The 22,963-nt window shown below is 42.2% G+C and overlaps 1 protein-coding gene across 2 annotated transcripts in view; it reads right to left on the bottom strand.

Moving 5' to 3' along the window:
- LOC140731182 (multivesicular body subunit 12B-like) overlaps positions 1 to 19,676 on the bottom strand; it is a 276,241-nt gene extending 256,565 nt beyond the window's left edge. Inside the window, exon 1 of one of the 2 annotated variants that reach the window (XM_073052625.1) lies at positions 19,574 to 19,676. Coding sequence is in view for 1 of the 2 variants with exons in the window: in XM_073052624.1 (XP_072908725.1) it covers positions 19,232 to 19,282 (51 nt within the window). In the remaining variant the exon portion in view is untranslated. Of the gene's footprint in view, positions 1 to 19,231; positions 19,493 to 19,573 lie in introns of those variants that run through there. The other variant, XM_073052624.1, reaches the window with a different exon arrangement.
- Between the last annotated feature and the right edge of the window lie 3,287 nt (positions 19,677 to 22,963).

Raw genomic sequence — 22,963 nt, 5'->3', positions numbered from 1 at the left:
CTTTTATATTTCCATCGGACAATACATTATCCCCTAGACAACGATAGAGCTATTTCTTATTGATTATTATTATTATACCCGCGCTTTTAGATTTAGTATTGATGACGTATATTATCTGTATGTTTGCATTGATATTATTTTTGTGTATTTTTATCAATAAATACTGTTAAAAATAGTACCATCAGACTTCAACGGACCTCTCTATCTTTGCTGGTAAGTGACCCAGTTACGGGGTACGTAACACTGCAAGAAAATGAACCTCAGGGTTGTACATGGTGACATATATGTACTTTGATAATAAATCTGCTCTGAATTTTGTCATCCTGCAGAACCCTAATCTTGTTATTGTAATTTATGAATTATAGATGCTATATCTTGGAAGTAGGTACGGAGGAGATGTCAGGAGTAAGTTGCTGTTGTTGTTTTTGTTGGGTTTTTTTAAAATGCAGAGAGTAGTGAGTGCATGGAATGGGCTGCAGGCCGCAGTGGCAGAGGCAGAAAAGATACGGTTTTTTTTTATTCTTCCCCTCCCCAACTCCTTGATCTTTCCTCTGATTGGTTTTCCACCCTCTCCCCACCTTCTTTATAGGGCCCCTGCCCCCTCCTTCTTTAGTCCTGACGAAGGGTTTCGACCCAAAACGTTGACTGCTTCTTTCAACGGATGCTGCCCGACCTGCTGAGTTCATCCAGCTTTTTTGTACGTCTTGATTTGACCACAGCATCTGCAGTGCACTTTGTGTTTAGGGTCTTTTAAGAGACTCCTAAATGGCTACATGGAGCTTAGAAGAATAGAGGGCTATGGGTAAAACCAAGGTAGTTCTAAGGACAGAACATGTTCGGCACAGCTTTGTGGGCCAAAGGCCCTGTATTGTACTGTAGGTTTTCTGTGTTTCTATGTTTCCTTCATATTTGATGGGCTTTAACAATTTAATAAATTTGTTCCATTGACAGAAAAGGATCAGAAGTAGGTCCCAAGCAACTGTAACAAAGATTCATAATTTTTGGCATGGTCCAGCAAGATTACTGTTGTCAATGATAAGTGTATCCTTTGTATAGAGGAGAACTGAAATGAATTGAATTGACTATATTTCTTACATCTTTCACTTACATGAGTAAAAATCTTTATGTTACATCTCCATCTAAATGAGCAATCATAGTAATTTATAATAATTTATAAAAAATTGAATAGTCAATGCAACATAGAAATACACTCAAATCAGCATGTTAATCAGTCTGATTGCCTGGTGGAAGAAGCTGTCCTGGAGCCTGTTGGTTCTGGCTTTTATGCTGCAGTACCGTTTCCCGGATGGTAGCAGCTGGAAAAGACAATAGGTGCAGGAGTAGGCCATTCGGCCCTTCGAGCCAGCATCGCCATTCAATGTGATCATAGCTGATCATCCACAATCAGTACCCCGTTACTGCCTTCTCTCAATATCCCTTGACTCCACTATCTTTAAGAACTCTATCCAACTCTTTCTTGAAAGCATCCAGAGAATTGGCCTCCACTGCCTTCTGAGGCAGAGCATTCCATAGATCCACAACACTCTGGGTGAAAAAGTTTTTCCTTGAACTCCGTTCCAAATGGCCTACCCCTTATTCTTAAACTGTGGCCTCTGGTTCTGGACTCCCCCAACATCGGGAACATGTTTCCTGCCTCTCGCGTGTCCAATCCCTTAATAATCTTATATGTTTCAATCATATTGAATAGATTGCAGTTGGGGTGACTCAGGTCCCCGATGTTCCTTCAGGCCCTTTTCTCACACCTGTCTTTGTAAATGTCCTGAATCATGGTTAGTTCACAACTACATATGCACTGGGCTGTCCGTACCACTCTCTGCAGAATCCTGCAATTAAGGGAGGTACAATTCCCATACCAGGCAGTGATGCAACCAATCAGGATGCTCTCAATTGTGCCCTTGTAGAAAGTTCTTAGGATTTGGGGACCCATACCAAACTTCCTCAACTGTCATAGGTGAAAGAGACACTGTTGTACCTTTTTCAACACACAGCTGACGTGTACAGATCATGTGAGGTCCTCGATGATGTGGATGCCGAGGAACTTAAAGCTGTTTACCCTCTCAACCCCAGATCCACTGATGTCAATAAGGGTTAGTCCGTCTCCATCCTCCTGTAATCCACAAACAGCTCCTTTGTTTTTGCGACATTGAAGGAGAGGTTTTTGTCTTGACACTGCTGTGTAAGAGAGATGACTTCTTCCCTGTAGGCCACCTCATTATTGTTTGAGATTAGGACAATCAATGTAGTGTCATCAGCAAATTTAATTAGCAGATTAGAGCTGTGGGTGGCGACACAGTCATGGGTATACAGGGAGTAAAGGAGGGGGCTTAGTGCACAGCCCTAAGGGGCTCCTGTATTGAGAATGAGAGGGGTGGAGGTGAGGGAGCCCACTCCTACCACCTGCCAGCGATCTGACAGGAAGTCAGGATCCAGCTGCACAAGACAGGGTCAAGACAGAGGTCTCTGAGCTTCCTGTCGAGCCGGAATGGAATTATGGTGTTGAGTGCTGAACTGTAGTCCAAGAACAGCATTCTCACTCCTTCTTCTCCAGATGTATAATTCTCAAGCCTGATAAGGTTTTCACTGACACAAGACATTGAATTTTATGTCTATCAAGTATCATAAAATAATGAGATATTAACACCCATCATCTAAAAGCATTGCAATTATGTTTTGAATGACGATTAGATTTTTTTTTAAACAGACTATTAGAATATTTTATAGTTTTTCCTCTGAAAAACACTCATTGAAAGTATTTTCCTAAAATTGAAAAAACAGGGTTTGGAAAAAATTTGGAGACCTCACTCTTAAATCACTATTTGCTGGTCTATTAAGAAACAAGTATGCGTGGGTGGAGGAATAAGCCAGGATCCAAGTCAATCCCTCTAGGGTGGAGAAGAAATCAGATCTTAGTTTTGATCCTTGGTATGTGATGAGTCAGCTCAGCACCACAGGGAAGCAGCAAGGATACCAAGAAGGGTTTCCGTTCTACTAGGCTATGAAGAGAAAGAAAAACAATTGAAAAAAAGAGTTATCTTTTTTCCATTCCAATTCCCATCAGACATCCTGTGCCGGAAACAGGGGTGTGTGCAAGATAACTTTTGTACTTGCCTCTATATTTACACAGGCTGCAAAAACAATCTGATGGTAATTAAGGAATCTAAAGGTTCAATTCAAGGGGCAAGATTTGAGAAGAAATGCCAGAGTTTGGGGTTGATATTGAGGAGGCAGGTTAGTGTGGTGGTTAGCACAGCGCTTTACGGTACCAGCGACCCGTTCAAGTTCTGCCGTTGCCTGTAAGGAGTTTGTATACTCTCCCCGTGACCACATGGGTACTCCATTTTCCTCCCACAGTCCAGATCTGCCAGTTGGTAGGTTAATTGGTCATTGTAAATTGTCCAATGCTTAGGCTAGGGTTCAATCAGGGATTGCTGGGCGACATAACTCAAAGGGCTGGGAAGGGCCTGCTCCATGCAGTATGTCAATAAAATAAAATAATTTTAAAAATTGGTGCACCCAAAAAGGGAGTTAGTTTTACCCTAGGATCAATATTGGAAGAACACATTTGTCTAAGGAAACTGCAGAAGGGATTAGAGATACATTGTAGATCAGAACAGAGGTTGATGAACAACAGGAATTGCAAGTTGGGACACAAACAGCAGAGTTTTTGATGAGCTCAGTTGTACAGAACGCAAAGTGAGAAGGCTAATGAGAAGGCCAGCAATAATGAGGTGGTTGATTCTCAACTATCTCCTGAAATGACCTAAGAAGCCACTCTGTTCTAGGGCAACTTGGGGGAGCATTAAATGCTGGCCTTGCCAACAATCCCCACATTCAGCAAATGAATGGCTATTCCCACATTCACCCAGTTGCACAGTGCTGTGTTTAGACTAAGGAGTGTGAGTTTGTTCACCAAGGTGTGTGGGACTATATAGCGTTGAATGCTGAACTGAAATCCATGTTGTTTAACCTGCTGAGTTCTTCCAATTGTTTAATCTTTGCTCCAGATTCCCGTATCTGCAAACACTTGCATCTTCAATGGAAGAGAATTTGCGGGGCTAGCTAGGACAATAGCTTTGGTTTCCTAATGTTCACGTGCATGAATCTACTGCTCACCCATATTGAACAGACAAGCTAATAACATTATGGATGGTATAAAGCAGGTGGTAGGGAAGTAGCATTAGAGATGACTAGTTCACGTAGAACCTTGTGCATGACTTCAGAGTAGAATGTATGAGGTTCAAGAATACATATATGCAAGTCTTAGATAATAAAATGGGGATGAGAAGAAGCTTTCTGTTTGTAGAGATACATTATCGTAATAAGCCCTTTCAACCCAACAAACCCATCCTGCCCAAATACACCCATATGACCAATTAACCTACTAACACGTACATCTTTGGAATGTCAGAGCACCCAGAGGAAACCCATGCGGTCATAGGGAGATTGTACAAACTCTATAAAGACAAGAGGCGGAATCAAACCCAGGCTGCTGGTGCTGAAGTAGCATTTTGCTAATTGCTACGTTACCGTGCACTGTTGAAAATTCCCTAGCTAAAACTGGATAGGTAAAAATAACACTAAGAACACACAAGTACCAGAGATAAAACGGAACAGTAAAACTGAAAGAAAGCTACTGGTTACCCTTCATTTCTCTGGCTGACATTTAGATTAAAAACTTTTGACTCGCTTCTGCAAATCCCTGAGATTTCTGTGCAATGATTGCAATAAGTCTGAGACACCAAAGGCAAAATCTTCACACATTCTCACCTCCTTCATGTTATAAAGGTCTTTGTCATTGGCAAATTAATCTGTCTTCCACAATGAGGCTGTCAAATATCAACCCTCTCCCCAAAAAAAATGACTATTATTTAGCTCTTAGGTAGTAATTGATAACCATCTGGTTTTGGTCAGAATAGCATTAACTGTGCTAAACTAGGATGTTAGCAAAGCACAATAGCAAGCGTGTGACATCTTTGAGCAGTAAACATATAAAGTGAACACTCAACACCATAATTATAGAATTTCTCCCTCCAAACCTGGGCCATGTCTGCAAGAAACACTATTTAATTCCAGGTCTGTCATCACCACTGGCAGAGAAGGCAATAATTTGACTTGATTCATTAAGAGCTTCGCAGGAGTATGCTAGTGGACTTTAAAGCACAAGCTTCAATGTGACTTTCTTTTGTTCACAGACATGAAGTCACCAGCAATGCTGGCATTTATCTAAGAAAGGATGTGCTGGCATTGGTTCACAAGAATGATCTCAGGATGACAGGGTTAACATACAAGGAGCGTTCGATGGCTCTGGGCCGTACTCGCTAGAATTTAGAAGAATGAGGGAGGCTTCTCATTCAAAATCAGCTCTTGAAAGGCCTAGATAGAATAGATGTTTCCTAAAGTGGTAGAGTCTAGGACCAGAGGACACAGCCTCAGAATAAAAGGACGTCAGTTTGAAACAGAGATGAGGAGGAATTCTTCAGCCAGAGAGTGGTGAATCTGAAGAATTTGTTGCCACAGATGGCTCTGGTGGGGGACAAACCATTGGGTATATTTAAAGTGGAGGTTGATAAGTTCTTAATTAGTAAAGATGTCAAAGTTTACAGGGAGAAGGCAGCAGAATGAGAAAATCAGGAATGATGGAATGGGAGAGCAAATCTGATGGGCCAAATGGCCTAATTTTGCTTCTATGTCTTATGGTCTTATTAATAGTCCATCCCGAATTGTTGTTGAACTGAGGAGGCACTTATGAATTACCTGCACTAATGCAGCTGGAGCAACAGAGGACAGAGTAGTTAAATAAAGCAGACCCAGCCCTTGCTGAAGGACATTTAGTGAACCAGATGGTATTTTACCAGGCAGTGTGTGTTTATCATGACCAAAACTAACCTTTCATGCCATTTATGAAAATGAACGCATTATATTAAATATAATAATAAGAATACTGTTCATACTTAGGCATTTGCTGCCTCAATTGCTCAGTATTTCTAAGTTTGTTTCTCTTTTAAATTTTGCAGCAGAAAATGTACTTGATGGCAAAAAGTAATTTCCCTGTATAGATATTGCCTGACCCCCGAAACTCTTCCAGCTTTTTGTATCTTGCTCAGGATTTCCAGCATTTACAGCCTCTCAGATCAACTCGACAGAAGAAAGCTTTGAAATTATAGAAAGCACAATTAAGAAAGATTTCAAACAATTTTTGATGAGATCTTTGCTCCTAATTTCATGACATATGCCAGTGATGTTAAACCTGATTCTGATTAGACTCTCCTGGCAACTTCAATTGTTAGCACTGACAAACTGTCACACAGGACATATGAACCAACTTGAGTCTTGCACTGTCACTTTGGGTTTCAGCATCAGTTGGCAGATCAAACCATGATGTTCAATGTCCTCAAAGAGAAAAAATGAAGCTATATTTTAAAGAGTTATTTCGCCTTAAATAAGAACAGCAAGCAGAAATACTCAGCAGGTCAGGCACCATCTGTGATAAGAGAAATAGTTACTATTTAAGATTGCAGACACTCTCTCTCCCCCCCCCCCCCACATAAACTTACTGACCTGCTTTTTTCTATTTTTATTTCACGTTTTCAACATCTGCAGAATGTTGCTACTTGGCAATGTGCAAATTTTAAAAATAAAAACAAAAGTGAACCAGAAACATTTTTGAAATGAAAGGATTCATGTACAATAAATTTGAATGGCAAAAGCAGAGAAATTTAAATTAGTAAATTGGTTTATTAGTCACATGTACTGAGGTACGGTGAAGAACTGTTTTGCTGCCGCCCATACAAATCATTTCATTGATAGACAGATAGATAGATAGATACTTTATTCATCCCCATGGGGAAATTCAACTTTTTTCCAGTGTCCCATACACTTGTTGTAGCAAAACTAATTACATACAATACTTAACTCAGTAAAAAATATGATATGCATCTAAATCACTATCTCAAAAAGCATTAATAATAGCTTTTAAAAAGTTCTTAAGTCCTGGCGGTAGAATTGTAAAGCCTAATGGCATTGGGGAGTATTGACCTCTTCATCCTGTCTGAGGAGCATTGCATCGATAGTAACCTGTCGCTGAAACTGCTTCTCTGCAGCGCATTGAGGTATTACAAGTGAAAATATTAACAGAATGCAGAATAAAGTGTTTCAGTTACAGAGAAGTGTAGTGCAAGGCCATAATGAGGTAGATTGTGAAGTCAAGACTCTCTAGTGTACTAGGGGGCAGTTCAATAGTCCTATAATAGGACAGGAGTTGTCCTTAAACTTGATAGTACAAGTTTTCAAACTTGTATCTTCAATGGAAGATGGAGGGAAAAAAAAGAGAACAAAAAACCTGGGAAAATAGAAACGTGCAGGATTTTAAATAAATATATTTTGGCCATCTGGATGGGGAGATTTTAAAAAAACCACAGGACAAGATCCCTCCTGGCAATGGGTCGTGAGCACTTGCTCGAGACTGCCTTGATGTTGGGAGTAGCACAGGGTCGACAGGCAGTGGTTTTCAAGTGGACACCCTCCTTCCTCGACGTTTTAGTGATTAGCCCACTACATCTCCAGAGGGCTGGACGATGACTTCTGGTGTTCCAGAGTCACGCTACTTTCCACTCTCTTGATGCTATCTTGGTGCCCAGGAGCAGTCTTTTCACTTGATCCAAAGCCAATGACTGCTTCTTTCTGCCGCCTCAAATGTGGCTCCTTTGGTTTGCCGTACAATCTGAACATGGATCCCTAGCTCCTTCAGCAATATATGGCATCTTACAAAACTCAAGAGGTTGTGTGAACTCCGGAGGACATTGAGGAGTTTTCACAAGGATGTAGATAGGTTACACAATGGCCAAGCACACGAGGAAAAACAAATATGACGTCATGCATTCCACTCTGGTCCACAAACAGAAAGGAAGATATATTTTATATGACGAGAATTTGGTAAGTATTGGTGTCTCTGCAGTCAAATCACTGAAGTTACTATGCAGATACAAAGAGTATTTAGGAATGCAAATAGCAAGTTAGCTTTAATTGTGCATAAAGACCTCACACTTCAATTATGTACAGCCCTGATGGGATTGCATCTGCAATACTGCTTTCAGATTTACCAGATTGATATTAACACACAAAGCACGGAGGAACTCAACAGATCAAACAGCATCTATGGAGAAAAATGAACGGTCGGCATTTCAGGTTGTATTCCTCCAGATTCCAACATCTACGGTTTCTTTATTTCTGATATGAAAGATCTGGCACAAGGGAAGAGAATAAAGCCTCAGTCTTGACCCCTCAATCTTACAAGAATTATCTGTGATACATCAGAAACATTTAAAGCTCTTCGGGGCTTGACGGCGTGGATGCAGGGATGTGTCAAAATAAGGAGTTGGCCATTCGAGGCCGAGATAGAAAGAAATCTCGCCACTCAAATTTCAAATACTGGAGGGTATGTACTTGAGGTGAAGGGGGAGGGGGGTTGAAGGGAACGATATAAAGGGAGAAATGCAGGGCAAGTTTTATTTTATGCAGGTAGTAGTAGGTGCCTTGAATATGCTGTCAGGTATAGTGTAGAAATGATTATGATGTCCGAATGAAAGGTGTTGGCCCAAAAGACCTTTATTCCTTTCTCTAGATGTTACCTGACCTGCTGAGTTCCTCCAGTATTTTATGAGGGTTAAGAAGATATGATAGTGGTGTTTAAGAGAATTCTAGATAGGCACACAGGTGGTGGGCTGGAGATACACCTCTGTCAAAGGAGATAAAAAGCACACCTTTCATCCACTAGCCTGCAGGTCACCCTTGGACAAGGTGTAGCACCTGCTTACCCCCATGATCAGGGACAAGTGAAATCATGGGGAAGGTGGTGGAGCAGCTGGTGCAGATCAAGTCCTGGTTATGCGACTACTGACACCAGGCAGACAATTTCTGAAGAGTATTGATATTGGCTGTGGTCACCAGTCTTGTAAAGACATTGCACAGAAGGTAATGGTAATCCACTTCCATAGAAAAATTTGCAAAGAACAATCATGGTCATGAGACCATTACTGCCCATGTCATACAACATGGCACATAATGATGATTTTGAGACAGACACATGAATAAGAAAGAGGGTTGTGAATCATGTGCAGACGGAAGAGATTTAGTTTAATTTGGCATCATGTATAGCACAGACATTGTGGGCCGAAGGATCTGTTCACGCATTGTACTGTTCTACGCTCAAAACTGAATATGGAGGCTCAGTGACAGAGTATGTTCATGAGATTAATTCCCAAAATCTATCAAGGGAATTAAGTATTCACAAAAGTGGAAGTCAAGTAAAAGATCAGCCCTGATTTACTGAAAGACAGGGCAGGCACGAGTGTCGGAATGGTCAACGCCTGCTTCCGTTTCTTATGTTCACACAACATATGTGGACTTTAAAGACAATTCTCAGCTGGAAATGGAAAACATATTTTCTGTGATCCTACACAAGTCATAATGGCACTGGTGTTTTGGAAAGTTCATTGCAATATACTGGGCTTGTGATGCCAAGCCTATTTATCCCACAAATGATAAATCCAAAAGCAGGATTTTTCACACAGAACTTTAAATTATTCAGTGAAGTGGAAATGAAGAGAAACCTAGAATAATTTAGTACAATTCTCCATACTGGAGGTAGAGTAGAAAAACAGTACACCACCTTTGAATAATGCCTACAAGAAACAAGCAATGAACTACAGCTATTAATAGACTGGAAATGCAGCGAATGTGATAGAAGTATGGTGTATAACTGTCTAGTTAAAATTGTCCAAACAGCCAGTAACATAACCTAATGCTGCAACCAGTCAGCAGCCACTTTATTAGGTACATCTGTTCATCTGCTCATTAATACAAATATCTAATCAGCCAATCACTTGGTAGCAACTCAGTGCATAAAAGCACGCAGACATGGTCAAGAGATTCAGTTGTTGTTCAGACCAAACATCAGAATGGGGAAGCAATGTGATCCAAGTAACTTTGACCATGGAATGATTGTGGCTTGCTGATCTCCCGGGATTTTCATGCAGTGTCTAGTGTTTACAGAGAATGGTGCGAAAAAACAAAAAATATCCAGTGAGCGGCAGTTCTGTGGGAGAAAATGCCTTGTTATTGAGAGAGAGATGGGTGGCGGAGTGGAGATGCGTCTCTATCAAAGGAAGTGTAAGGCACTCCTTTCCTCCACTAGACTGCAGGTCAGCCTTGGTCAAGGTGTGGCACTGGCTTAGCACCACCCCCCACCCCCGATCAGGGTCACCTGAAGCCATGGCAGCAGGTGGTGGATGGTTGTGTGAGCAGCTGGTACATATCACAAGCCCTGAATATGCCACCACCGATGTCAGGCAGGCAATCTCTGAAGAGAGTTGATAATGGCTGGGGTCACCATCTTGTAAAGACACTGCCCAGGAGAAGGCAATGGAATAACACTTCTGTAGAAAACTGCCAAGAACAATCATGGTCGTGAAGACCATGATTACTCACATCATATGATGATGATGAAGATGAAGAATGAGAGCGGTCAGACGAGAATGACCAGAGTGGCTCAAGCCAACAGGAAGGTGACAGTAACTCACGCAGCCACACGTTAACACAGTGGCGTACAGAAGAGCATCTCTGAATGCAGAATATGTTGAAGCTTGAAGTGGATAGGCTACAGCAGCAGAAGATCACGAACATACATTCAGGGGCCACTTTATTAAGACAGAAGGTAGCTAATAAAGTGGCTGCTGAATGTATACGTCAACAAATAATGTAAAATGATGTAATTTTACTGCAACACCTGCACAAAAGTGTTCCAGAAGCTGCATTCATTTTTAGCAAGGCACTCCATGGCTCTTTACAGGTGTGTCATCAAACAAAAATAGACTCAGAGTCATGTTAGAAATTATTCAAATGGATGACCAAAAGCTTTTTGTAGAGATTTAGCAGTCTTTTGCACGTGCACTTGGAGAGGGATGGGAATGCTGGGGTAAATACAAAGGGAAGATATCAATGGTCCTGTGGTTAAATCTGGAAATGTTCAAGGAGGTTACAATTAAAGGAATGCAGATATCTCATTGAAATGAGTGGGAGATTTCAGAGATCAATTAGGCAAGATCATGGAAAATTTTGAGCTTAATAGTCATAGAGAAGTACAGCACAGAAATAGGCCCTTCAGGCCATCTAGTCCATGATGAAACCATTTAAACTGCCTACTCCCATTGTCCTGCACCAGGACAATAACCCTCTTATAAGCCTTTCCATCCATGCACCTATCCAAACTTCTCTTAAATGTTGCAATCGAGCTCACATGCACTACTCATGCTGGCAGCTTGTTCCACACCCTCATGACCCTCGAGTGAAGAAGTTTCCCCTCAAGTTCCCCTTGAACTTTACACCTTTCACCCTCAACTTATGACCTCTGGTTGTTGGCCCACCCAACCTCAGTGGAAAAAGCTTGCTTGCATTTACCCCATCTATACCCATCCTAATTTTGTATACCTCCATCAGTCAGCAAACAACAATGTTTAGATCAAGATTTCTGTCATGATACATGCCGCATTGAAAGCAGCTGCACGAAATGAGATGCATAAAACAGTGCCTTGACATAAACTGTGAAGTAACTCCCTCTAATCCAGTCATTTCTAAGGTTCAAACCTTCATTAACACACATTGAATACCAGCAAGAAATATTCAATAAAATCTATTTTGCTTTGAACTGATCACGATGCCAAACTAATACTCAGATGTCATTAGCAAAATGGCACTTTGAGGAAATTAATTTTGAAAATAAAATCTAGTAATGTGGGTCAGTGCCACCGAAACAAAATGATTGTGAAACCATTTTGAGAAATAATGGATAAAATTACTTCTAATGTACTCTGACCCAGTAAATCACTCAATTGTAAAAACTAACCACCACATTTACCAGCTTTTCAGAACAATTGGTAGGTTATTAACATGCCACCAGAAACACTGACTTTTATGAAACAAAAGGAGATCCTCCAAGGTAAATTTATTATCAAAATACATATGTCACTATATTCAACCATGAGATTTGTTTTTATTTATTTATTGAGATATATAGTGGAATAGACCCTTTTGGCCTTTTAAACAGCGCCCCCCAGCAACCCCAAATTTAACCCTAGCCTAATCACAGGGCTATTTACAATGACCCATTAACCTACCAACTGATACATCTTGGATTGTTGAGGAAACCCTTGAGGTCATGAAGAGAACATACAAACTCCTTACAGACAGCAGGAATTGAACCTGGGTCAGTGGTACCGTAAAGCGCTGTGCTAACCACTACGCTAGCATGCCGCTTGCAATCAGCCACAGTAAATCCAAGAAACATGACTGATTCTATGAAAGACCACACCCAACAAGACAGACAAGCAACCAGCGTGCGAAAGGCAATAAACTGTGTAAGTACAAAAAAAAATAATAAATAAGCAATAAATATCGAGAACATGAGATGAAGAGTCTTTGGAAGAGAGTCCAGAGGTAGGAACAGTTCAGTGAAGGGGTGAGTGAAGTTGATTGAAGTTAACCCCTTTGGTTCAAGGGCCTGATGGTTGAGAGATAATAACTGTTCCTGAAGCTGGTGGCGGCAGTAAAATGAGAGCGTGGCCCAGGAGACAGGGGTCCTTGATGATGGATGCTGCTTTCCTGTGAAACAGCTCAGTGTAGATGTGCTCAATGGTGGGGAGGGCTTTACCATTGATGGACTGAGCCGTATCCACTACTTTTTGTAGGAATTTCTGTTCAAGGGCATTGCTGTTTCCATTTCAGGTGGTGATGCAACCAGGCCACTGTACATCTGCTAGTTAATGACAAGGGGGCTTATAAACCATCGCCTAGTAAATAATTGCTCATTCAGGCACATTTTGAATACATTCAGGATTTCTATTTTTTAGGCAGCATATTCAGATTCATTTACTGTCACATCCAGCAGGGCGCAATGAAATCCCTTGCCCACACAGTAAACAGTATGCATGGTAATAATCAATACAGTGATGAGCATGAAAACAACAGAACAGTACAAAGGTTGTAGTCCAAACCCTGACCACTCTTGGCAGGAGAAAACTTTAACTTTGCTCTAATCCTTCAACCAATCACCCTAAATTCATCTTCACTAGTTACTGATCCTTTTGCCGAAAAAAATTGATCTCTTCTGGTTACTCTGTGAAAGGCTCTTAATGTTATGCAAGTCAATTAAAACCCCTTAGTTTCTTCAAAGAAAACAATCCCAGGTGAGCTGGACCAAATTATCTAATTCTGCTCCTATGACTATGGACTTATGTCCAACTAAAGTTCCCCAATGCTGATAATATCCTCCCAACTCAGGAGTAAGGTGGAATAGTCCCTATATGAATGGATGAGTGCAGCTCCAATAACAGTCAACCAGCATAATGAACTCAAGAGATTGCAGGTGCTGAAATCTCCAGCAACACAAAAAAAAATGCCGGAGGAACTTAACAGGTCAGGCAGCCTCTGTGGAAGGAAATGTTTCAGGTCAAGACTGAAAGTCCGGATGAAAGTTCTTGACCCAAAGTGTTGACTATCCATCTATGCTTGACCCACTGAGTTCCTCCAGTGCTTTTTGTGTTCAACCAGCTTAGTATCTTCCAGCTCACCAGAGCTCCTTGACCAGGAAGAATCCAGTCCACCATTCCTAAGACTACAGTCCAGCCACCACCAATGCAGCATGTACGCAATGGGTACCACCTGTAATTGTTCTTGAAGGCTGGCCCAATGATAAAAACTAGGGCAGCAGGCACATAGGAAGGTCGCCAACCACAGGTTCCCTCTAAGTGTTGCATGATCCTTCATCACTTGGTCTGTCTTGCAACTCCATCCCCAACAGAAGCTCCTCCACAGGAAGCAGCTCAGCGAAAGCAACAACTTGCCATCACCTTTCCAAGGGCACTTCACTTCCACATACCTACAATCCAATTAATAATAAAAATCTCCTCCACAATCTCCCTGCATTATCACATCAACTACCTTATGCAATGCACCCGATCTTCTCTTTGGATAATCCCTCTGCTTTGAAGATGATTTGAACGGCTGCAGTTCTGTGGGTTCTACAGTGACTGATATGGATGCACAGACTCGACAACAGCTGAGGGGATGGGCAGTTTGGGAGGCAGTGCACTGGTTGTATCACTAATGCTGGATTTTGTGTGTGCTCCCAACTAACAGACAGGATTACATAGAACATAGTATAGTTAAGGCCCCTCAGCTCACAGTTATGCCAACTCTTTAACCTACTCCAAGATCATTCTAACCTTTCCCTCCCACATAGCACTCTAGTTTAATTTCATTTTCAGTACACAAGTATAAACAAGAACAAAATAATTATTACTCCAGATCCCGTGCAGCACAAAAACAAACCACAATGAGATAACCTATATACATAGATTGATTGTATGTCCATAAAGTGACACTAGACACAGGGCACAATGTACTGATAGGAAATGATAAAGCAGCGGAAGTTGGGATAGGTTGGTGGGTGGAGGCGTTAGTCAGCTTTACAGCTTGGAGAAAGTAACTGCTTTTGAGTCTGGTAGTCCTGATGTGGATGCTACTTAGCCTCCTCCCTGATAGGAGTGGGACAAACAGTCCATGACCAGGGTGGGTGGGATCCTTCATTATCTTTCTTACTGTTCTTAATCCAAACCAAATGTTCCTTCCCTGCTCTGACCAACCACAAACTAGAGATTTCCATGTGTCACTGCACATTTTCTAAGGAGGCTTTGAGAACATTCTCAAATAGTTTCTTCAATCCATGTGGCAACCTCTAACCCCACCAACAAAGCTCAGTGTAGAGCATCCATTTCGAGAACTGGTTTTGAGCAGGATAACCAAGTACTGGAAGATGCTTAGTGCCCATTAATGTGAACTGGGTGTAAAAAGGACTTCATATTAGGAATGCTGATCTGGAAGAGAAGCCAGTGTTGCTCATCAAACTAATAGATTTCATAATTTAATGGAGACATTTTATGGTGGCCTCTCTCCAGTAGGCAAGAGAGAAGAGACAACTCGAGAATCAGAATCAGGTTTAATATCACTGGCATATGTCGTGAAATTTGTTGTTTGTGTATAAAATTAAATTTAGTGCATAAAGAGAGCTAAACAAAAGGCAAAATAATGTTACAAACACAAGAAATTCTGAGATACTGGAAATCCAAAGCAACACACACAAAATGCAGGAGGAACTGGCAGGTCAGGCAGCATCTATGGAAAAGAGATGTTTCAAGCAGAGACCCTTCTTCATGATTGAGAAGGAAGGGGGAAGATGCCTGAATAACAAAGAGGGAGGAGGGGGAAGAGGCTAGCTGGAAGGTGATAGGCGAGGCCAGGTAGGTGAAAAAGGTAAAATGCTGGAGAGTGGACAATAGAAGGAAGGGAAGGAGGGGGTACTCAGGGAGCAGTAATAGGAAGGTGAGAAGAAGTGAAAGGCCAGAATAGGGAATAGAGGAATTGGGGGGTGGGGGGAGGAGACATTTGCTCTCCAGAAGGAGAAATCAATATGCATGTCATCAGGTTGAGGTTACCCAGACAGAATATAAAGTGTTGCTCTTCCACCCCAAGGGTGGCTTCATCTTGGCACAAGAGGAGGCCATGGAGCAACATGTCAGAAGAAGAATGGGAATCAAAATTTAAAAGTGTTTGGGCACCAGAAGTCCCGCTTGTGGCGGATGGTGCCGATGTGCTTGACAAAGCAGTCCCCCAATGAAGCTAATTGTCCTTACAGAAACGTGATGGCGGAGGGGAACAAGCTGATTCTGAAGCATTGAGTCGTCAGGCTCCTGCACCTCCTCCTTGATGGAGATACTTATTGATGGATGCCATCTTTTTGAGGCATCGCCTTTTGAAGATGTCCTTGATGGCAGGGAGGCTAGTGCTCATGATATAGTTGGAGGAGTTTATGACTTTCTGATCCCGTGCAGTGGCCAGACGGTGATGCAACCAATTAGAATGCTCTCCACAGTACATCCGTAGAAATTTCCAATTTCACTCAGCAATGTGGTTGGGCCTTAACTGTTCTCTAAAATGGCTTTTGGCAGATGGAGTGGAAGCATTTCACTGTATGTTTCGATGTACATTTGACAAATGAAGCTAATCTATTCCGTGCCCAAGTTCATGCTTTAAGAATAGTGATTGATGAAAGACAAAAAAAAGCCAAAGCTCACTGAACATCTTCCAGCAAAAGTCAGAGATGTTTAGAAGTAAAATGAAGAGAGAAAAGGAAGTTACTCTGGTCCCCATCATTGCATTTTACTATATTAGCTTTTATTAACCAATGAATTGAACATGTACCCTGTCCCAAAAGATTTTGAATCAAAATCCTAACCAAAGCAAATCATATAGCACAGAAGAGGTCCTTCAACCCACCACACCCATTCCATCTATCAAGAACTCATCTATCGTCATCATGTCTTGTGTCGAATAACGCGGGCAATCTTAGTCTTTTGACCATGATAGATTTTGGGAAATTTTTCTACAGAAGTGGTTTGCCATCGCCTTCTTCTGAGCAGTGTCTTTACAAGACAGGTGACCACAGCCATTATCCATACCTTCCTATCAGATTCCTTCTTCTCCAGCCCTTTACTTTTCCTACCCATCCAAATTCACCAATCACCTTCCAGCTAGACTCCTTCTCCTCCACCCTCCTTGTTACTCTGACCTCTTTCTCCTTCCGTTCGAGTCCTGAAGTATCTCGGCCCAAAACGTCGACCGTTTGTTCATTTCCATGGATGCTGCCTGACCTGCTGAGTTCCTCCAGCATTTTGTCTGTTACTCTTCAGAGATTGTCTACCTGGTGTCACTGGTCGCGTAACCAGGACTTGTGATATCTCCAGCTGTTCATAGACCTGCTCCCATAGCCTCACGTGACCCTGATCGGGGGGCTAAGCAGGTGCCAAGGGTGACCTGCAGGCTAGTGGAGGGAAGGAGCACCTTACACCTCCTTTGGGAGGGATGTATCTCCATCCCACCACTCATCTATATTTATCCCAAAACTTTATACACACCTTTCTGTAACTTAATAATTCAAGTGCTCATCTTTCTTTAAAATGTTGCAGGAGCCTCTGCCTCTACCACTGTGAGGACCACAGAAGATTTCAATGTGAAATGCTTCCAGGCAAAACATAAAAGGAGAATGACACGCACACAATGCTGGAGGAACTGAGCAGGCCAGACGGCATCTATAGAGAGGAATAAACAGTCAACATTCCGGCCAAAATCCTTCACATGAACGGAAAGAAAAGGGCAATAGAAGCCAGAATAAGAAAATGGGGTTGTTTAAAAGGAGAATACTGCAAATTCTGAGAATTTGTATAAAGGAATTGTAATCAGTTGGTCAAACAGCACCTATGGAAAGAAAAACTATTTATTTTTAATTTTATTTAGAGATACAACACAGTAACAGGTCCTTCCGGCCCAACAAGTCCATGACACCCATGTGATCAATTAACCTCTACATCTCTGGAATGTGGGAGGAAACCAGAGCACCTACTGATTCATGGGGGAGGATGTACTAACTCCTTACAGACAGTGGCAGGAATGGAAGCAACACACACACACACACAATGCTAGAGGAACTCAGCAGGTCAGTCAGCATCCCTGGAAAGGCGTAAACTGTCGACATTTCAGGCCAAGACCCTTCTTCAGTCAAATTAACAGTCTACCAAGGAGTGATTAAAATACCTCACTTGCAGTATTTCCTGAATTTTGAATTTTTATTACTGAACACCAAAAACATCGCATGTTATCAAACTAGTTGCCATGGCAGCGACACTATTACAGCCCAGGGTATTCCAGAGTTCAATTCCAGCACCGTCTGTAAGGTCTCTGTATGTCCTCCCCGTGGGTTTTCCCCGAGGTGCTCCCATTTCCTCCCACAGTCCAAAGATGTAACCTGTCATTGTAAATTGCCCCATGATTAGGTTAGGGTTAATCGGGGTTGCGGGGATGCTGGGCAACATGGCTCAAGGGGCCAGAAGGGCCTATTCTGCGTTGATTCGCTAAATAAATAAACAAGTAAAGGTGAAAATTATCAAGTATTTTCCAATGGTGACCATACACTCTAAAGCAAACAGTCAGATTCTACATATACAAGATATTATCATATCAGTCAATATTTAACCACAAGGTATCTGTGTAAGCAAAATCAAGTTAGTTATAAACCAAAAACTAACAAATTTGTACAAAGATGAAAGAATTGCATGATTCTATCACAAAAACTATACTACAGCCTGCAAAAAATAACAAATTCACAAAATACTGAATACCCAACATTTTCCCCAAAACAAATTAAGCTTTTTTTTTTCCACTCCAGGGAGAAAACCTTAAAAGTGTTCCACGTAATGTTTAAGTTAACTTCTAAATCTGAGCGATTTCAACTGCGCTAAACCATTCAGCATTGTTCTCCTGGGTCCAAAGTAGGTCAATAGGATATTTGATAGGTGTATAAGATCATGACAGGTTTATACTGGGTATGCAGAAAAGCTCTTCCCATTAGCAGATCACCCAAATACCAGGGGCACAGATTAAAAGAGATTAGCAGAGGACACAGATGTATACCTGGGAAAACTTTTTACCCAACCAGCGGCCACTCACTGTCATTGAATTGTCAAAACAAGGATCAATCTAGATTTCCAAGAAAATTGGATAGGTATTAGAGGGAATATAGTTTGCAAGCCTAAGAGGATAGGATGAGAGAAATGGAATGGATGGGTTTACTGTACAGGAGAGCAGGCATGGGCTTCAGTGCCATTTAAATTCTATTTCAATAATAATCATTCTCCCCTTCCACTACATGAAGCCAAAAAGATAAGCACAGTGCAAAATCTCAATTGGGGATCTATTTCCAACGGATCTGAGCTTTCAGTGAAACAAAAATTACTGTATTTAGCTAGAATAAAACTGCATATCTGGGTCTGGTCAGGTTGTCAACGTAATAGACACAATATAGTGTGATGGCAGTACATTAAATGCTTCTTATTGTAAGTGGGAGACACAATGGGAGAAGGATTAAATACAGTGCCAGGACTGGGTGAAACTGAACCTACCTGATACCCAAAGGCCGGGCATTAATCTGCATCACACACACAGAGATAATATATAATTTATGAACCTCTTCACCATTAGCCTAGGGAAGGTTTTATTTTCCTCCCCACGTTTAAGATCTACTAACAACAATAATTACAGACTTAACTGTTAGCTGCGGCAGCTCGTCCCTCCGTCTGACACAGAAACAGCTTTTCATGGCCACCCGCCGCCCGACTTTATTGCAATTTGCCGAAACAAAGCGAGGGGGTGAGGAGGAGGGGGTGGTGGTTTAAAGAGAAATCAGAGGCCGGGGCCTGCCGCCGCGGCCCGAGCCTCGGGCTGGCGTGGAGCCGTGCGCCGGGGCTCAGCCAAGGGAGCGAGGGGTGGGGAGGGGAGCGCGGGCGGCGGGGCTGGGCGGGGCACGGCGCGGCGGCGGAGAGAGGAGGAGCGTGACATCGACCCGGCGGAGGGAGAGCGCGGGGAAGGTAGGGGGTGATTCTCAACTCACTCTGTCAAACTCCTCGGTCACTCTCCAGCCCCGCGTCCTCTGACTTAAAGGAGCCTCCTCCCTCCTTATCCCCGAGCCTGCCCCACCTCCTACCGCCTGCACAGCAAGAGCCCACGGGCCAGTCCCTCCCAACTTTCTTCAAGTGGTTGGGATTCAAGTTGTTCCCACCCCCCGGGTTCAAGGAAACTCCAGCCTGTTAATAGGGGTGGGGGTAAAATAATAAAGAACTCCTGGTACCCATCACCAAGTCCAGGAGGTGCCACAAGGGTCAATGGAGCCAACTTTCCACCAGGATATTTATAAATTCCTGGTATCTCTTGAGTAGATGCCAAAGGTACCCAGCACACTCACTGCCATGTCAAGGTAGCACCAAGTAGTCGGTGGTGATAGGATTGGGATCAGATTTATTACCATTGAAGCATGGTGTGAAATTTGTCATTTTGCAGCAGCAGTGCAAAAATAAATACACACAGAAGACAAATAACGAGATAGTACTCGTGTTCATGGACCATTCAGAAATCTGATGGTGGAGGGGAAGAAGCAGTTCTTGAAACATTGAGTGTGGGCCCTCAGGCTCCTGAACCATCTCCCTGATGGTAGTCATGAGAAGGGGGCATGAACAAAGTGGTGAGATCCATGTATCCACTGAGACATAAAATGCCTATCACCACATGAGGTAGACACAGAAGACATCTCTGGGCCTCAAAGATGGGGTTCTGAAGAATGAGCGGGGAATTTCAGTGAAATCTACTGAATACTGAAAGGCCTGGTATAGAATGGACATGCAGAGTAGGAGAATGTAGGATCTAAGGGGAAAACCTCAGAATAAAGAGACGACCCTTTCAGACTGAGATGAGGAAGATTTTCTTCAGCCTGGGTGCGATGAATCTATGGAATTCATTGCTACAAAGGGCATAGTTGCTGGGTGTATTGAAGCAGAGATTAATAGCTTCTTGAATGATAAGGAGGTTAAAGATGACAGGGAGAAGGCAGAAGAATGGGGTTAAAAAATCAGCCATCATTGAATGGCAGAGCAGACTCAATGGACCAAATGGTCTAATTCTGCTTTTGTATCTGATGGTCTTACGAATTCCAGAAATGCCAGCACAGTTTCAAAAAGTACCATAATCAGGAGGGTGGGACATTAAAACACCTGCTTGGAATTGGAATTGGTTTATTATTGTTGGATGTACTGAGATACAATGAAAATCTTGTCTTTCATACAGTTTATACAGATCAGATTATACAGTGCTTTGTTGTTGTACAAGGTAAAATAGTAACAGAATACAGAACAAATTGCAGCATTTACAGAGAAGGTGTTGTGCAGGTAAACAATGAGGTATAAGAGCATAATGAGGTAGATTGTGAGGTCAAGAATCCATCTTATTGTACCAGGAAAATATTCAATAGCCTTGTAACAGCAAGGTAAAGGCCGTCCTTGAGTATGGTGGCACGTACTTTCAAGCTTCTGCCCGATGGTAGATGGGAGAAGATAAAATGTCTGGGGTATGTGGGGTCTCTGGTTATGCGGGCTGTTTTCCTGAGGCAGGGAGAAGTCCCTGGAGGAGAGGTTGGTTTCTGTGATGTACTGAGCTTTGTTCTCTTAGATGGACTCAAAATGTTCCGGTTATCCAAGAACAGTGTCATTAATCAGAGTTGCCATCTTCTAAAGATGTTAAAGCCCTTCCATTCTCTCAGGTAGATACAAAAGCATTGGAATTCTGCAATGTCAGTGTTGTCAATTCAAATCAAGTTCATTGTTATTTAACTATATACGTGTATACCGTCAAATGAAACAAATCTTCTCCAGACCAGTGTGTAAAGCATGGTAGTACACATAACACACATACAACACACAATATCTAAGGAAAGTAAGAATTAAATCTATTAATAAATAAAGCATAAATAAACAAAGTAAAGTGCATAAATTAAATATTGTAGGGTTCAGGACGAATTAACCAGTGACACTTCGAAGGTGTTGTGGCAGGGAGTTCAGAAGCCTAATGGCCTGAGGGGAAGAAGCTGTTTCCCATCCTGACCGCTCTTGTCTTTATGCATCGGAATCTCCTGCCTGACGGTAGAAAGACAAAGAGGATGCTTGATGGATGGGTGGGATCCTTAATGATACTAAGGGCCCTGCGTATGCAGCACTCCTGATAAATGTCCTCGATGGATGGTAGGGAGACCCCTATGATCCTCTTGACCATTCTCACAGTCCCTTGTAGGGTCTTCTGGTCCGGTGTTCTGCTGCTCCCATACCAGATGGAGATACAGCTTGTCAGGACGTTCTCGATGGTGCTTCTGTAAAATTCATTTTAAGTGGAGGGTGGGCGTGTTTGCCTCAGTCTCCTCAGGGAGTGGAGGTGCTGCTGTGCCTTCTTATTCAGGGAGGTTGTCTTTTGGATGAGATGTCAAAACCCCTGTCCACTCTATCACAAAGATACCAAATACCAGCACATTTTCAAACAGGACCATGTAATCATCTGGGTAGCCATATGTATGGCACAATACAGACAGACAGACAGACATACTTTGTTGATCCTGAGGGAAATTGGGTTTCGTTACAGTCGCACCAACCAAGAATAGTGTAGAAATATAGCAATATAAAACCATAAATAATTAAATAATAATAAGTAAATTATTCCAAGTGGAAATAAATCCAGGACCAGCCTATTGGCTCAGGGTGTCTGACACTCCAAGGGAGGAGTTGTAAAGTTTAAAACACCTGTTTGGAATTGGAATTGGTTTCTTATTGTCACATATACAGTGAAAACCTTGTTAGATCAAATCATTACCCAGTGAATTAAGGTAGTACAAGGTAAACCGGTACCAGGAGAGTGCAATGTAGTTAACGGTCCCTTCTTTGTATATTAAAACTACCATTTTCCCCCTCGAGTAAACAGCATATCACATATTCCAAGTGTAGTTCTTAAAGGCAACCATGTCGTTAGACGTTCTGATAGATAGATTAAAACTAACACCTGTGTCTGCTCTCTTATCAAGACACAAAAAGTCTTATCACCTCCAAGGTGCTGTGTTGTCGTAGGTGTTATTTTACAGCTAAGACATTAAGCCAAATCCTATTTTTATTTCCCCAAGTACATTCTCCGCAACAGTGGACAGCTATAGAGCTGCTGCCCTCACAGTTTCGGAGACCTTGATTCAATCCTGACTTTGACTGCTGTCTGTGCAGTGTTAGCATGTCCTCCCTATGACTGTGTGGGTCTCCTCCAGGAGCTATATAAGACCCTGGTCAGATGCCACTTGGAGTACTGTGCTCAGTTCTGGTCGCCTCACTACAGGAAGGATGTGGAAACCGTAGAAAGGGTGCAGAGGAGACTTACAAAGATGTTGCCTGGATTGGGGAGCATGTCTTATGAGAATGGGTTG

Source organism: Hemitrygon akajei, chromosome 7 (genome assembly GCF_048418815.1).
Source record: "Hemitrygon akajei chromosome 7, sHemAka1.3, whole genome shotgun sequence".
NCBI classification, from domain to species: Eukaryota; Metazoa; Chordata; class Chondrichthyes; order Myliobatiformes; family Dasyatidae; genus Hemitrygon; species Hemitrygon akajei.
The sequence above is the reverse complement of the archived record's forward strand: the minus strand, read 5'-3'. Positions and strand labels throughout refer to the sequence as shown.